The sequence below is a fragment of the Nycticebus coucang genome, chromosome 5, assembly GCF_027406575.1.
Source record: "Nycticebus coucang isolate mNycCou1 chromosome 5, mNycCou1.pri, whole genome shotgun sequence".
Taxonomy (NCBI): Eukaryota; Metazoa; Chordata; class Mammalia; order Primates; family Lorisidae; genus Nycticebus; species Nycticebus coucang.
Window position 1 is genome coordinate 29,736,821 of NC_069784.1, and position 16,302 is coordinate 29,753,122.

Sequence of the window (16,302 nt, forward strand, 5' to 3'; positions counted from 1 at the left end):
CAGCTGCAGCCAGAAACATCATGGAAAAGAGAAAAGATAGCCACATGTGCCTTTTTCAAATATCTGACCCACAGAGTCTGGGAGGAGAGTAAAATGGCTCTTCTATGCCAAGTTGGAGGTTGTCTGTTATAGAATGATAGTAAACGGAACATTAGTCTAAGCTGAAATAATTGTTACAGTTACTTTTGAGTATTAATATACTATATGTAAGCTTCAAATAAGCAAGTGTTTATTATATAATCTTTAATAAACATGGTATTAATATTATACATAAGAGGGAGGGGGATTGGTGGGATTACACCTGTGGTGCATCTTACAAGGGTATATGTGAAACTTAGTAAATGTGGAAAGTAAATGTCTTAGCACAATAACTAAGAAAATGCCAGGAAGACTATGTTAACCAGTGTGATGAAAATGTGTCAAACGGTCTATGAAATCAGTGTATGGTGCCCCATGATCACATTAATGTACACAGCTATGATTTAATAAAAAAAGAAAAAAAAATTATACATAGAAATTAGTTCAAAGAACACCCAGCTAAACATTTGTTCCCCAGCAGATATGTGGACACAGCTGTGTATTTTGATCTGGAGAATAAGTTTCCAAAGGCCAGGTACTATTTGTGACTTTGGCCATAGTATCTCCAACCCCTGTGATGCTGCATTTAAACAGTAGATTTAAAAACAAAAATGATAGCATAGTAATTGTAAAAATGAAGAAAGAGAACTTGAGCTATTTCAATTCTTCCAATTGCTGTGACTATTTAGAGATTTTATTTATGTCTAAAACTTAAAACAATAAAATAATGTGAATGCAAAGTATAGTATTATTGTTGGGTAAGTGCAAATTTCAGCTCATCCATGACTTAGCATACTGAATATTTATATCTCTAAAATGAAAATATATTTACATTTTATATAAATATTCATTAAAAATACATATTTATGTTTTTCAAAATTTAAAAATACATATGTAGTATATTTTTTAAAGATATACTATTATTTTTAATATATTCTGTTTTAAAACAATGAATCAATGAGATAATTATTATTATCACTAACAGCTATTACTGAAAATAATTTGTCCATATAGATTGAGGAAAGAATACTAAAAATGATTTGCTTTGGAAAGAATGCTAGAAATTATTTGCTTTGCCACTGAAGATAGATTAATTTCAAGTAACAAAATGAGACAAAACTTGAAAAAGGAGAGAAACTTTGAGCTCAAGTGCAAAGATGAGCTTCCTACTACCTCATGGGAACCTCCTTGTGATTGGGAAATTCCCCACATGTTCTGTCTCCTACATGGGAAGCTTATATTCTGTCCCACCGCCAAAGCCCAGTGTCTGGACATGGCGTTCTTCAAAGCCCTGGCAGGCACACCATCCACACTGAGTCAGTCCAATGCTCATGCAAGTGACACAGAAGCAGGTGACGTGAGACATCCCTTCCCTGTCAGCCACGGCGGCAGCAGTAAGGTGGGAACAGGGAGAGGTGGTGGCAGCAGCAGACAGGGTCCTGCCTTATGGCTGGGAATTCTCACCATACCCTTCCTGTGGTCTGACTTGGGCTGCAGTTCTCGCTGCCGAGGTTCTACGAGTTCCCTCCAATTCCAGAAGCCTTATTTCTCAGGCTGTCTTTTCACCTGATTTTATCTAAATCAGCCTAATTCCCTTTTGTTACTTTTAGTACAGAAATCTGATGAATGCATAAGACGGTGAATACTATTTTGACCAGGTAATCATGGAGGTTGGAGACTCTGAAAATGATACGTCACAGAGAATAGCAAATGTGGTCTACGGCTAGTGGTTTGCTGTGGTGAAAAGTGGCCCAGTTCAGACTGAATCCACATGGAGTGAGAGACAGCATTCCTGAGGGAGGGAGGCTTTACCGCAGGTCGGGCCGCCTTGACAAATGCCGTAGGCTGGGTGGCTTAAACAACAGCAGTTTATCTTCTCACAGTTCTGGAGACGGGAAGTGCGAGCTCAGGGTGCCAGCACCATGGCACGCTAGTGAAGCTCTCTTTCTGGCTTGCAAATGCTGCCTTGCTGCAGTGTTCTCACATGGTGGAGAAAGACAGGAAGCAAGCTCTCTGGGTCCTTTCCTGCATTTTTTTTTTTTTTTTGAGATAGAGTCTCAGTCGCCCTGAATGTAGTCCTGTGGCATCATAGCTCACAGCAACCTCAAACTCTTGGGCTCAAGTAATCCTCCTGTCTCAGCTTCCCAAGTAGCTGAGACTACAGGCGTTAGCTAATTTTTTTATTTCTTTAGGAGAGACAGGGTCCCACTTCTGCTCAGACTGGTCTCAAACTCTTGAGCTCAAGCAATCTGTCCGTCTCGGCCTCCCAGAGTGCTGAGATGACAGGCGTGAGCCACTGCACCTGGCCTGGCGTCTCTTCTTATAAAAGCCCCATTTCTTATTGCCTTATCTTACCCTAACCACCTCCAAATGCCATCATTTGGGGGTTAGAACATCAACACATAAATGGGGAGGGGTCACAATTCAGTTTGTAGCAGGAGCAGAGACAGCTTTTAGCCAGAGCCAAGAGGCTTTGTATGCCACACATGAGAGTGTAATCCTCAAAGGGTTGGTGAGGGCAGGCCATGGAGAGTTCTTATGCAAAGAAATATTCTACTCACACTCACCTCACTCTCCAGTTGCGGAGTGTAGGACAGACAAGGGTGAGGAAAGACTTATGTTAGGAAGCTTATTTAAGAGGCTCCTGCAATAGTTAAGACGAGCAATAGAGAGAAGCTAAATTCAGGCAGCAGAAGAACATGTAAGTGAAAAAGACAAGTCTGGATTTGGGAAATATTTCCACTGTGGAAGTAACAAAATTAATCAGACATCTGGATGCGGGGGTGTGGAAGGGGGAGGAGCTGAGAATGACTCAGAGGAATCTCTGGATAACCGGGAGGCCAGCAATGCCACTGATCAAATCAAGAGACACAGAAGTAGGAGCTGGTTGGGAGCAGTGATAAAACATCACCCTTCTGGTTTTTGAAATTCTGGATTTAAGGAGCTGATGGGATACCAAAAGGATGTGTTCTAGTTAGGAATAAAGTCTGGAGCTCAGGTGAAGGGTAAAGGCCAGGTGAAGGATTGGGGGTCCATCTGAAAAGGCAAGAAAGTGGGGTTGCTTAAGATCACCATGGGTGGGGGGAAACGGAGGGCAGAAAGGAAAGTGGAAAGCAGAAACTTGGTCAATGCTGGTAATGGTTTTCTGACATTGCAAAGGAGCACTTACTGAGGAAGGAAGCAAACTGGGAGAATACAATGCTTTCGGTGTCTTAAGAAAAGAGAAGCTGAAGTAGGAGAGGGCGATCGAGAGTACTTCTATAGAGATGGCAGCAAGGCAAGGGCCTGGAGAGGCTCTCGGTAAGGTCTGGGGGTGAGGTCTAGGAGAGGTTGTAGGAGAGATGGCGAGCACACGTGCTGATCAAGTAGCAGAGGCAAAACACACGGTGTAACTGGTTCATAAGGTGAGGAGGTATAAAAAGAGTCTTTCTAAAAGTTTCTTTTGAAGATGAGATGGCGGGTCAAGTTAATGGAAATATTTTTGGTGTACTTGTTAGTTGTTTTTTTTTTTTGATAGTGGGAATTTTAATATGTTGAAAGAAAATGTATTTTTGCCCATAAGCCAAAGCATAAGGCCCTACCTAGAGACAGATGCTTGATTAATGTTAATGTATTTGCAAGCCATATATGCACTGTATATACGGTGCTTAGCCCAGGAAGCACTTAATAATAATAATAATAATGATTTTTATAACCTAAATTCCTGTTTTAGCAAAGAATTACTAATTTGCTATTTATATTACTCCAAATAGCAAGACGAAATGCCTCTTCCCTTTGTTCCCTTTCCAAGCTTTTCTTTAAACGGCATAAATAAACAAATAGCTCAAAGCAGACTGGCCACAGGAAGGTGGCAACGTCTTTTATAACACAACAGAAGTGCTGAGAAATCTCCTCAATTTAAAAATATCTAGAATTTAGAAGGCGTTTGATGACTGAAATTACAGTGCTATAATTATTTCCTATATATTAAAGCACCAAAAAGGAGGATCAGAGAAGATCCCGGTTCACACTGTCACTCTCTTGCTGTGGGACAGCTTATCAGACCCTCTCTGAGTAAGAGGTAAATGAAAGCAGTGTGGCAGCCACAGAGGCGAGTTGCTCTGGCCTTCACTGAAGAAATATCATGTCAGGCCAGTCTGCTGTCAGGACAGCCATGAGCTGAGAGTTTCCACCTGTAGCACATCATGTAGTAAAAACTCCCTGCGGAGCTGGGTAAAGAAGCCAAGATAAAGTGGGGACTCAGTCTGGAGGATGCTGAAGTGCCTGAACTGCCTTGGCAAATGATGGAGGAAGAAATTAAAATGCTCAGGGAAGTAGGCATTGCCGGAAAATGCATGTCATTTGAGCTTGAGGGCTCACTGGAGGGTTGCATGCTGGGGCATGAGAGGGACCCCAGCATCTCTCAGAAGCTCAGTGGTGCTTCTCCTTTGCAGGCTGGAGCTGATCTGAGGGCCAGCATCACTCAGAAGCTCAGCGGTGCCTCTCCTTTGCAGGTTGGAGCTGATGTGAGAGGGACCCCAGCATCACTCAGAAGCTCAGCGGTGCCTCTCCTTTGCAGATTGGAGCTGATGTGAGAGGGACCCCAGCATCACTCAGAAGCTCAGTGGTGCCTCTCCTTTGCAGGTTGGAGCTGATGGTAAGAAAGGCTGTCACAGAGCTGAGCACAGACCATTAAGTCTTTCAGCAAGTCATAGCAGCTACTGATATGTCAAATATGTTTTTTTGTATGCCAGTGAAGAAAGATGATGAGAAGCAGTCTACCTGGGATAGGCAACTCCTTCCATCCAGTTTGTGCCAGTGTTATATGAACCCTCCCACCCTGTGCCATAACATAGTGTGAACACATACAGATTTGGATGTCGCAGGGGTCGGCTGACTTGGGTCATTTACATCACACATCATGCTGCTGAGATAAGATAAACAAGATGTGGCCTGCACACTGGAGGTCTTGGTGAGACACAGGCACTCCAGATTTTAGGAGACAAACTCTACAATATTCAGGGACCCAGGACATCAGTAAAGATTTTAGGGGACCAGTGGTCAGGCTAGACATCCCTTCCAAAGTAAAAGACAATTACTGCGTCTTGTACCCCTACCATGAAGAAGGAAGCCCAGCACCTGGTAGGTCCTTCTGGGCTCTTAGCAAAACACACTCCAATAAATATTGCTCTGACCCATACACCAGGTGCCATGGTCTGAATATTTGTGTTCTCCCTTCCCCTCAATTCAGATGTTGAAACTGTAACCCCTTAGTGGTAACATTAGGTAGCTGGGCTTTTGAGAGGTGATCAGGTCATCAGGGCAGGGCCTTCCTGATTGGGATTAGCACCCTTATAAAGGCAAGCTCAGGGAGCCAGTTCAACCCTTTAGCCATGCCAGGACGCAGAGAGAAGACGCTGCCTGTGACCCAGGAGGCAGGCCCTCACCAGACACTGCATCTGCCAGAACCTTGATTCTGGACTTCTCCAGAACCGCAAGGAATAAATTTCCATTGGTTATAAGATACCCAGATTATGATACTTTGTTATAGCCCTTTGAATGGATTAAGATACTGGATGATGTGAAAAGCTGCCAGATTTGAGTGGCATCTTGAGCAGAAAAGAATACCATGGGTACCAGACATGGGGTAAGCACAGCCGATACTCGGGTCACGTGATCCAGCAGATGGTACAGTGCTTGAGGCACCCATGGTGGGAAAATATATGGTCTGGAGCTGATGGCACACCCCAGTGGAGAATCACACTGCAGGCCCCGGGCATTCTGGAGCGAGACCATGCCAGCTGCAGCAGACAATTATATGTGCTTTGACAGACAGACCAGAGCATGTTATGGGACCTAGCAGAGATAGAATGCTTAGCTGAGGGATAGCAAATGACCATGGGATAACAAATAATTCTTAATGACCAGAGCTGCCCATTATAATAAGCTGGTTCCTGTCAGACTCCCTCAAATTGGAATTACCTATAAGCATTGCCAATGCTAGTTATGTTATTATGTAGCTAATCATTGTACACTGCAACGAAGTTAAAAATAACTTAGAAATTGTCATTTCCAAGAGCAATCAAACTTCTTTAACCTTAAATGATGTGCAGAGCATAAAATATTAAAAATAAAGTGTCATAAGAATAAATATGTATTCATTTAAAATCAAAGTACAATTAAAATACCATTATCAAGACTATTTAGTTTACTTTTAGTGCTTGAACTACTCGGTCGACTGGAAAATAGGACATGAGCTGAGAATTTCTGGAGTGTACACTTTTTCAAATATCTTCCTAATTCATATTATGCAACATTCAATTAAAATCAACTAACAAGTTTTCTTCACCTACTGTGTGTAAGGCACTGCACTCTGAGGTCAACTTAAAATGTGGCTATCTTCTCTTGAATGGGGACGTGTCCCAGGAGGTGGTGTGATGTAAGAGTCCAAATATCTGCTGTGGTATCACAGTGACCTGGGTCACATTCCTGGCTCTAACACATACTAGTTAAATCATGTCAGAGAAGTTAACTAACCTCTCACATTCTTTGTTTTGTTAGCTGTAAATAAAAAGCGTCATGTGTTCTTTTGAGCCACTCTGAAGATCAAGGCAAAAGGCCTATCAGGTAATTAGTAAGCTACTAGGCCAACATGCACTTTTCAGCTGGGAGAAAGGGGGTTGAATTAAAGCAGCAGAACCCAATACTGCAGTTGCGGCCATGGACTTGGCTACATTTAGCCACAGTGGCTAAGTAAGCTGGTAATGGTGCAGAAGCTTTGAGGCGTTCACCAAAGTGCTGTGCTCTGGGAGAGAACACCGAGGGATTCCCTGGCAGCCTCAGTCTGGACTCATCCTGCCATGGCTCGACGCTTGGCTGCTCCTAGAGTCCCAGCTCATTCTATCCCTCAAAAACTATAAATTTCATTTCATCTGACTATGGCCTCATCAGTGTCAGGGCTTCTCGTCTTTTAAGGAAACCAGCTGAATCCAAATCCTGAGATTCTGTCTCAGGATTTTCATTTTAGGTCTGAGATTCTGTGGCATCCCTTTACTTTTAGCAGCTTCCCATTTTAATTCCGCTTTACTCTCTTCCAGACCATTTTTAAGCTTCTGAAGGAGTTTATATGACTATGTAGAGGCTTGATGTGTTCTGGGTATTCAATACATATTTTTGGAATTGCATTAAACACAATCACTCTGAAGCACTGCTTTTGCAATGCTGTTCCTCGGGTCAGCATTGCCTACCCACTCAAGGCACAAAGCCTTAGTTGGTTGATAAGGGCTTTCTGACTTATTTGCTTTTGCTAATCCTGAAATCCCACAGGTCCCCACATTTACCCCTGCTTTGAGGTGCCCTCCACTTATCCTTGATTGTCCTAGTGTGTGTTACTCCTGCCTTTGCTTCTGCCTTTGCCCTTCCCTGGGGGGCCTCTCTTATCTGTTCAAATCATGTTCATCTTCGAGACTCAGCCCTAGTACTGCTCATGACAGAAGCCGGGTCCCGAGATGCCAGCAGGAACCTCCTCCCTCCTGGATGCTGGATGGATGAGCAGATAGGTACTACCTTCCGGGCAGACTTATGCAGTAGGTAGAGTGGGTACAGTACCTAGGACCCATGCACATCTAAGGGCCCATGAAAAATGTCTTAACTTACTTTACAATCAGGAGGTAAAAGTTAACTTTTAGGTTGAAGAATATGTTGAATACGTAGTAACTACATATTAATTTTATAGCAAGGCAGTTGTAAAATATCATTTTTCCTTTTGTTTATGTAGTCAGGGGCTCATGAAGACATATGGACATAGGGCCTAAAACAGTCAAAATGCAGCCCTGGCTTATATTGTCCTATAATAGTAAGTCCTTTTTTTCTTAATTAGAATGTTCAAGATGCTACTAGAAACCCTCAAGCTAAAGTTTCCAAACACCTTAAAAGACCCAGACATATTAATGGAATTCTGTGACACATTTTCAATATTTCAAAGAGCTTAATGGGATAGTATAGTTACTCATGGTAAGCCCACATGAACTAACTGAAATGTCAAAGCTCCTTGCTTTTGGCTGGAGCTATAGGAAGTGAGTTGGCAGCACCGGTGATTTCATGCTGCTTAGTGATTCTCGTATATTGAAGACGTGGAAATTTCTGTGATGTGGCTAGAGAACCAGACACCATTATAAAGCTATTTTGTCAATCACAAAATACCCAAATATAAGTGCCATGCACAGAAACCAGGTAGAATTGGGGGAAGGATGCTGAGGGTCTATGTCTTAATTATTTACTTAACCACTTATTACCATCTGAGCCATTTTAACAATCGTTAAAATAGCATTATTATATTTTTATTATTATGAGCAATTGCTTAATATTTGGGCCTGTTGGGATAGGAAATTAATATTATAGAATTTTTTAAAACATGGAGTTTATGGAGGTGCGTAGGGGCAGGAAGGCAGGGTAAATGATGAAAGGGTCATGGCGGTGGAAATACTGGAATCCAGGGGGAGTTTCATGGACATCCTTTGTCCCTTTCCCTCACTGCTCCAATAACACACAGCTGAAATCTAAGAGAGAAAGATCAATAGACTAATAGCACTGGTCACAGCACCAATAGGCACAGTAATAGTGCAGCAATCACTTCATGAGTGCAAGCTCAATAAGTATTTTTGATGTAGACATTTAATCAAATTTGCTCATTTGAAATTTAGAGCACAAAGACCTTATACATCTCAGCACTAAATTACTCATAAGCAGGGAAGCTTGAGAGCCATGGAATTCTGATGGCAGCTGGAGCTCATAGCCAATGAAGACACATGCAGGAAGATAGCTCAGAGCTCTTCTGTTTTACTCACCCTATTTTTAATCCTCCAAACATAATCCCTCAAGTAGCCTAATGCAATCAACCACTACAAGTAAACTGGCATGCATTGCCCAAACCCTTGACCCTAGAGCAGCGGTTCTCAACGTGTGGGTCGTGACCCATTTTTAACAATGAAAATACATTGCGGCATTAGGAAGGTTGAGAACCACTAATCTAGAGTGAGGCCTGGCTCATGCCCTTAAGTAGGAAAGGAAAGAAGTCTGTAAAAGAGAGGAGGGCCAGCAGACACAAGTGAATTGTGTTTACTTAACCTTGGTCTAAGCAGCTGGTGAGCCATGGTTGTTGTATAGGAGACCTTGTGAGCTTATTATAAAAGATGGCTGTATGGGATGTCAGAGTGGGAGAATGCCAGTGACTAGCCACCAATAAGGAGGAGAGGGAAATTATATTTTAGAACTCTCCACTAATATTCTGGGAAAAGACTGCAGTAAATTGCTCAATGTCCACAAATTCCTCCTGTCCCAGTATATTCACCACCTCACAATCTGATTTTGCTGCACCCTCTATTTACAGGTAGAGTCTGTTTCTCTACCCTCAACAATCTGGGCTGGTCTTGGGATTTATTTGAACAAATAGAATAAAGTGTTGGTGATATAGAATAAGTTTAGGAATGTCAAGCCTCAAGACACCTTACAGCTTGGGCCTTCTTCTTCTTGGAAGGTGACTCTGAGACACCATCAAGGAAGATGCCCTGTGCAAAAAGACTCTTGAGAATATGCGAGGCCCAGCTATGCCAGCCGCCCCAGCTGAGCCCAGATCCCAGCCAACTGGTCAGCCAAATGTGACTCATGAAACGAAGCAAGGATTAACTAGCAGGATAACTGCAATTCAACCCACTGAATCCTGAGGATAAAAGATTGTTGTGCTGAGATTTAGGGTAGTTTATAAGGGACTACAGAGGCCAAGTGTAGCTGACCCTTCCTTTTTTTTTTTTTTCCTTAACATGTTCAAAGAATCTGAGGACAGAATTGGAAGTGACCAAAGGGGATCATTTTATGTCTATATGTTTCAATAGTTTATGAAGTTAACTGGAAACTCACCAAACATAATTTTTCATTCTCAATGTTAAAGTTCATTTGCCTTTAATTGGAAAAAAATGTTTCACTCATGTTATATAAAAAAACCCACAAAGTTAAATTTAAATACTATTCTAATACAAACACTGAATTATAAATTTGTTGCTTGAAAATTAAATAACCTTCAAGCTTTTTCCCCCTGTGAAACTAAAAGCCTTTACAAAAATAGGAATAGGAATATTTTTTTCCCCTGAAAGTTCTCAGTAAAGCAAAAGAAAGCTCTGTAATCAAATTATCCTCAAAGCCTTAATTAAAGTTAAATGTTAAGCGTGAGTTCAAATTCCTCAATTTTATTTACTAATCCACATAGAGAAGCATCAGAAAAATATTCCTTAATTCTTATTTCCATACTTCATAATAGGGCTCATTTACTCTTCTTTATGAGTTTACATAAATTTACTACATATAATAGCAATACCAAATTAAATAAACATATCGCTAACTAAATAGAGCCTTCATAAGACCATTTGCACAGAGAATATTGAATATAAGGTTATTTACCTAGTCACCAAAATTTTGCCAAGCATTTCATGAGATTGCATTAGTTTGAAACACATCGACATTTCTTTCATAAAGTTTTCGCAAGGTGTCTCTAGTGAAGCTAGGAAGAAATGTATTTGTGCATAAGTTCGAATATAACAGATAAACCTGATTAGAAAGCCTACATTTGCAGCGGGAGTTATATTCAGAGTTGCCATAGCAGCCACCCACACTTACACACACACATACAGGGGTGGTGGGGAAAGAGAGAAAAGCAGTTAGCGAGAACAGAATCTATTGTTAAAAAGACAGAAGTACCCATCAATGTAATTATAAGCAAGAGCCTAACGTTTAGTCTGAACCATGTGTTTAATGAGAGATTTCCTAGTGTTGGAGTGTTTATTAAATAATTTTTCTTTGAACGAATCTACCATCTGCACCCATGGTTATTATGCAGGAGAGAATTCAGCTGAATATGCACACACTAGGGCCAATGATTCAATGTTTTCCTCTCTGGAACATTCAGAATCATTGTTGCCAGAAAAAATTGTGGTTCTGTGGATTTGAGCAAGTCACTTCACTTTCTGAATCTCCTCATCTATAAAATGAGTAAAATAATAGTATATTCTTTAAGGAAATGTTATGGTGCTCAATACATTAGCACAAATAATTATTTAATAATAATGATGATAAATGATTTTAATAATACATAGGAATTAGTAAAGTATTAAATAAGTTAGTGAAAGTGAAGCCATTGATGTCTGATACATAGTAAATGGTCAATTAAAAGCTAAAAGTAAGTATTATTTTTATTATTAATATCTCCAAGTCTTTATTATGGTCTAGAAGAGGATCATTTATAATTCAGAAGTTACTAAAACAGGTACATGCAGGTGGCCAGCAGACCAAGGGCAAGATAAGACGTTAAGATTTTTCTAGTACATAAAAGGATAATGCTTTCTCTCATATAAATGCCTTTGAAACACTGTTTTGTCAGAATAAAAGGCTAAGTATATTATTATAGTAGCATATTTGCCACCATGGTCAAACATTGGTTACCCAGCAAAATCCAATATCTGTTAGTGCTAAAATAGTCATGTAATGGTATTTGGGGTCAGAGAATATTCTGGACTATTTCTCCCATCATTGGCTTCATCGCATATTTATATACAGATACATTTGCAATTCATACCCAGATACAAATAGAAACATCGGATTTAGATACTATGGCAATGAATGAAAAGTATTTTGTGATTTCTGATTCACTCAAGTTTTAAATCTCCATTTTAAGGCTGAGTGCTTCACATCCTAGCAGAGGTGAAACATCCAGTCAATCAGCTTAGTGAACAGAGAAGCATATGCAGAAGTTAGGGTATTCGACATCAGGCCCAAAGGTACCTTAGATGGGAAGGAGAAGGCAAATCTGTGCATTAAGGAAATCAGGGAAAATTGGAGGAATAGCATGGAGGAGCACAGTAAGAGGGCAAGGAAGGTGGTGTAACAGGTGAATTCTGGAAAAGTTTGAAGCCAGTGGAAGAAAGAAGGGACAGGCTAGGATTGGATTCTTAGCTCTCTATTCTTTTTAAGCCTAGGAAGTGAGGGACAGAATTGGCTTAAAACTTAGAAAATGCTAAATGCATACTCGATGGCCTCTAAAATTATCCTTCCATTATAAATGTTATGTACTATGGTATATTTCCCCTCCTAATCTGGCCTTCTATTTAGTAATCTTTATTTCCAATCTCGAGTAGAGGTGTCACAGGATATTGCTACATATTCTTTATGCTTTTAGTGATAACTTGACATGATTGCATTGGAAATATTTCCATTATCAAATAGCCCTTCAAATGTCAAACGAATTCTGAGTTTTCCGAGTCATTTGCAAGGATCAAATTTGGTATTTAATTGGTCCTGAGTTTTAACAGATCTCTTGTCAATGAGATGAAATTGGAAGGAAGTAAATATTGGCCCTCCAAGGATTTGGGTGAAGGAGAACCTCCCCCCCCCCGCCAAACATTTAAAGTCTCTGAACTTTATACTGGAGTTTGTGGAAAAACCTACACAGAGCAGGTCTACAGTCCAAGTCCGTAGCTTGAAGGCACATCCTGGGGATGGAGGGAAAGGCTGATGACAGCATTGCTGGAGTACAGAGCTGCCTCCTGACAGACACCACTCTGCCTTCCACTTCTGCATATCAGTAATGAAGTCATTTGCTTCCACCTACAGGGCCTGAGATAGCTACACTGGGGCCTGGTTCTGATGACAATAATAATGGGAAATACTCAAGAATAAAGGAAAGGACATGATTTCTAAAGACAATTTGGTTAGTTATGTGAGAAAATGTTGAAATGCTGACTGAGCTATTATGATGATCTAGTTACCAGTAACTAGAGTTTTCTAGAAAAAACAATGCCCGCTTCTCCACTCCCACCAGGGAACATGAGTGCTTGTGTAGGCAGCTAAGAACACTGGGTAGTTCTCTCCATTGTGCTTTTACAAGTTCATGGGGAATGCTACAAAACACATTTGTTTCCATTAAGTCCTATTTAATGTAAAGACAAATATATTATCAAACAGGATACATTTGAAATGCTAATGGCCGTATTTTTTAATACAACAAACTACCCACACATAATCTCATGAGAGTCAACTGACTTCATTTCATTCACAGTACAAACAGCTATTATTAAAAATAAATTAAATGGCCTGCAGAAAGCTGTTAATGTACTATTCGTGACTTTTATTACGGCAGGGAAAAGGAATGTCGCCATTAGAAGTATTATGGAAGCACAGACTGAGTGTAGAGTCCTTACTTACTGTCAGATACATAGCTGCATAGACGCTCAGAGCCGCTTCTTTGGATGGAAATGTCTTCCTGGCTCTCATGATAAGATCCGGGTTGCCGGTGCAGGCCTCTTCCCCGCTGATGAACTGCGTGTACTGCTGGCATCCCAGTGCTGTGTAGTTGGGCTTACACAGGGCAAGGAAATGTGGGGCCAAGTTCCCTGTAACAACTTGTCCAGCATTTACAAAGATATCTGTAGCAAATAGTCCAAATGTATAAATTCCTGAGGAAGGAGAAAAAAAAAAAAACAATTTCAACTCTCCGCTTTTCCTTTTGTATTTTAGTATATAGTAAACCAAAATGGAAATATTTTGGAAGCAATAAGCTATTCTGTCCATCAATACACACAGTTCCATTCATTTTAGTCCTCCCTGGATTTTCTGGAGTGGTGGGAGTGGTAAGTTATTTCTATGTTGAGCTATTACCGCTGGCTATGTTTCTCTGCATGGCAGGTTTATAAGATAAACAAAGAAAATATAATCAAGAACTATGTTGTGGGTCATGCCAATATTTTATATGGAGACACGACTCTCTTGAGAAGGTATAGTCTGTCACGTTCTATTAATGCTGGCAATTTTTATTTTTTCCCTCTCTCTGAAAATATTTCTTATCTCAGCCTCTTAAGCCCATTCAGACAGGTATTCACTCTGCTGGAGGTATCAATTAGCAGTAAAATCTAGGGCCATCAGTTTCCATTTAAATAACATGGAAAAATCGTAAGCACAATGCTTTCAGATTAATCTCTACCTTCCCTTCAGAAACACATTTTTTAAAAGTCACAAAAAACAGTAATTTAGTAATTTAGTCCCACCTTATATTCTACAGATTGGCTTTTTTTCAAACTTTGGGATAATTTAGTAAACAGTAAAGCAATCACAATTAAAATTTTGAAATTATCTTTACAGTTTTAAAATGTATTTGCTTTGGTTGTCGGAAGGTATAAAATTAAGTGCTTGGTATTTTTTTTCTCCATTCATAAGGAACTTGTCAAATTATGTGGATGCCAGAAATACTTACTGAACTCAAAGTCGCTGATCATTATAAGATAAGTCAAAACTTATCTTTCCACTTAGGCGAAATAAATACTTTTGCATTAATTTCAATTAAATTTACAGATATAACCTTCAAGGATATGGTAACAATGTAAAAAAGTGATTTTTTTTTTATAATTTAAGGAAATGAAAACTATCAGGACCTTTAAAACTATACCAACAGAATACTTCCCCAATAATAGATTTATTAAAAAGTCGTATAATTTTAAAACAATTAAATGATTTTTTTCATAGTCATGTATTTCTGGATTTTTTGTTTGATTGTTTCCTTTTTGTCATTATTGGGTATTGTATAGGAAGTCACCAAAAAGTGGTACTGGATTAAATAATTTTACAGTATTCTATTTATATATGCATAGCTACACTTTAAATTTTTAAAATATTATATAAGACTATAAAATATTTACACACAAAAACCTGTATCTAGCAAAACACTACATGTATCCAAATGGCAATGCAACAAAGACATTAATTCTCTCTTCACCTAAAAATTCTAAAAGGAAACAATAAGCAGCTCTTCCTTTACAGCTCAGCAGCATTCCATGAGTCATACAAAGGAAAGGTTTTCCGAAGCAGAAATTTGGGAGACTCAGAGAAATGAAAGAGAACTGAGCTCAACAAAACATTAACATACAAAATTTCTTCTTCCAAAACTTCACGGCCAAGCCTGGGAATCTACATTACCGGTCCCTTTTATCTGTATTCCTTTGAAATCCAGGCTAAGGTATACTCATTTCATTGAACTAAACCATTCTTTTTTTTTCTGGTGTAATAGGTTTAAAAATAGAGAAAAACATTTGATAAGAATATGGACATGTCTCTTGATACTTGAAAAGCTCCCAAATGTGTTTCAGAATTAAAATGTTAGTGCATCAGGCCCAAGGCCAAGATTGTAGTTGACTACAAAGATAATTATTGAAGTGAGATCTCATGAATGTGTCTACTCTGCTGACCTCAGGAATAAAGTCACTATCAAGAGTGATGTGCCATTTATGCAGTCACACTTTGCTTACTTCCATTTTATTATTACTAGAAACATGCCAATCCTAAGGGAACAAGAAACAAAGGAAGCTTTCCTAAATGTTTGAAAAATCATATAATAAATATGAGGCATGTGCAGGCACGTGGAGAATTAAAAGCACACTTTACTTTGAGTCACATATTACTTAGAAATATGTGTGCAAATGCAAAAAATAGTTCACTTAGGTATAATATAATCTGCTTAATAGCATTTAGGAAAGCATCAGTTTCATTAAATCCTTTCAGGTCTGTGTACAATTATTGTCTATTGCTTATTTTGTCATCAAATGACTGACAAGAGAAGAAATAAGTCAAGAACATAGTATTGACATATGTCAAAAAATATTTTTTTAAGGTTTATATAAAAGTTATCCCTTCAACAGGATAAATAAAGGCTTTGGAGCATATGACTTAATGGCAAGAAAAAGAACGGTCTTAGAAATGAAGACCTTTAGTCTTCAGAGAGATCTAAAAACCTGATGAGATTTGGTCAGTCTTTAATGGGTTTATATATAGATTAGGTGATTTATGCAAAATATCTCCAAATTCTTCATCTTTAACTCTTCTATATGAGAAATGTGTTGAAGATGTACAGCATCCTTAATGCTCTCTTAATACTGATCAGAATTCATCTTAAATGTTATTTAGTATATACCTATATACTTATTTTTATCTGATAAGTTCAGGAAATAATAATTCATTTTAAATTTTTTGTTGCAGCTAAAAGATTCATCTAGGCCAAGTTTCTATTGAATTGAAATATTTTCAATAATTTATTGATTTTCATATTTATTATTGTTAGCATTTGAGATCGGAAGTTAAATTATCAGTAAATCTTGTCCTCTAATAAAGTCACCAAAACACTTTTGCTCATGTAAAAAACAGCTCAGAAGTAGT

At 39.1% G+C, this 16,302-nt stretch overlaps 1 protein-coding gene across 2 annotated transcripts in view; it reads right to left on the reverse strand.

Moving 5' to 3' along the window:
• The window catches only part of PLPPR5 (phospholipid phosphatase related 5), a 141,030-nt gene that overhangs the window by 68,026 nt on the left and 56,702 nt on the right, over positions 1–16,302 (reverse strand). For both annotated transcript variants that reach the window (XM_053592667.1, XM_053592668.1), the window contains exon 3: positions 13,306–13,556. In XM_053592667.1, the coding sequence (XP_053448642.1) occupies positions 13,306–13,556 (251 nt within the window). The remainder of the gene's footprint in view (positions 1–13,305; positions 13,557–16,302) is intronic.